Here is a 914-nt window from a genome sequence, read left to right on the forward strand (position 1 = left end):
TTCAATTAGCCTATGGTAAAATTGATTTTGTTATACATAGGCTATATTTCCCAAGAACTACAGTTAAATGAAGATTTACTGTGCTCTTAGTTCCCAGTTATCCCTGGCCACTTCTCAGTTCTCTGCAGAGTCCCCTTCTGTCCAACTCTTAAATATTGTTATTTTAATACTAGATTTTTTTCTGTTCTTGTTCTACACACTCCTTGAGCCAACTCATTTATACTCATGGATCTCAATGTCACTTACATGTTAATTCGACTCAAATTCATGTCCCTAGCTTGGAATGGAGCTGAGGCACCACTTAACATCCTGGAAAGTGGCTCCCGCAGGAGGCACCGCCCAGTTTCTGGGGCTGCTGTCTTAGATGACCGGAAATGGAAGCTGCGTGGACCTGTTGCTTAGCAACAAACGCAGCTCAGATGCTAGACAGCCCCTGCGCTGAGGGAGAAGAGACTGCAGGCTCAGTAGCGGGCGAGTCTCATCTCTGGCCCCAGGGATCCTGGGGTGCAGGACAGCAGCAATCCGAGAGCCCCTGGGTGCCGCCAGCGTGTCCTCGCAGCCATGAGCAGCGAGCAGGTGAGAGGCCAGCTTCTCCCCGGGCTCGCCCCTCCCGGAAACTTTCCTCGCATTTCAAAAGTGATTGAAGCCCTTGTCCTTTGGACTCCACAGTTGTGATCCCACGGGGTACAGCTTCCTTTACCCCAGTTATGGTCTAGGATATTCAGGGGGCTTTCCGTGAAAACTTATGTTTCCTTTCCAACCGTTTGTCTTTGATGTTGTCATAACAACCAAACATGTCAGTCGAGAGCAGTGTGCCCACAGATTAAACTACAGCCCCAGAGTGTCCCCAGTGTGCTAATGGTGGATGTGTTTGGGTGAGGGGAAGCTCCACGAGTAGTTGCAGTGGGTTTGGG

At 49.7% G+C, this 914-nt stretch overlaps 1 protein-coding gene across 1 annotated transcript in view; it reads left to right on the forward strand.

The window, feature by feature from the left end:
- Window positions 1–417: 417 nt before the first annotated feature.
- The window catches only part of DNAH7 (dynein axonemal heavy chain 7), a 203,189-nt gene continuing 202,692 nt past the window's right edge, over window positions 418–914 (forward strand). Inside the window, exon 1 of the mRNA XM_011369246.2 lies at window positions 418–576. Within this exon, the coding sequence (XP_011367548.1) occupies window positions 562–576 (15 nt within the window). The 5' untranslated portion in view covers window positions 418–561. The remainder of the gene's footprint in view (window positions 577–914) is intronic.

Source organism: Pteropus vampyrus, unplaced genomic scaffold, assembly GCF_000151845.1.
Source record: "Pteropus vampyrus isolate Shadow unplaced genomic scaffold, Pvam_2.0 Scaffold146, whole genome shotgun sequence".
Lineage (NCBI taxonomy): Eukaryota > Metazoa > Chordata > Mammalia > Chiroptera > Pteropodidae > Pteropus > Pteropus vampyrus.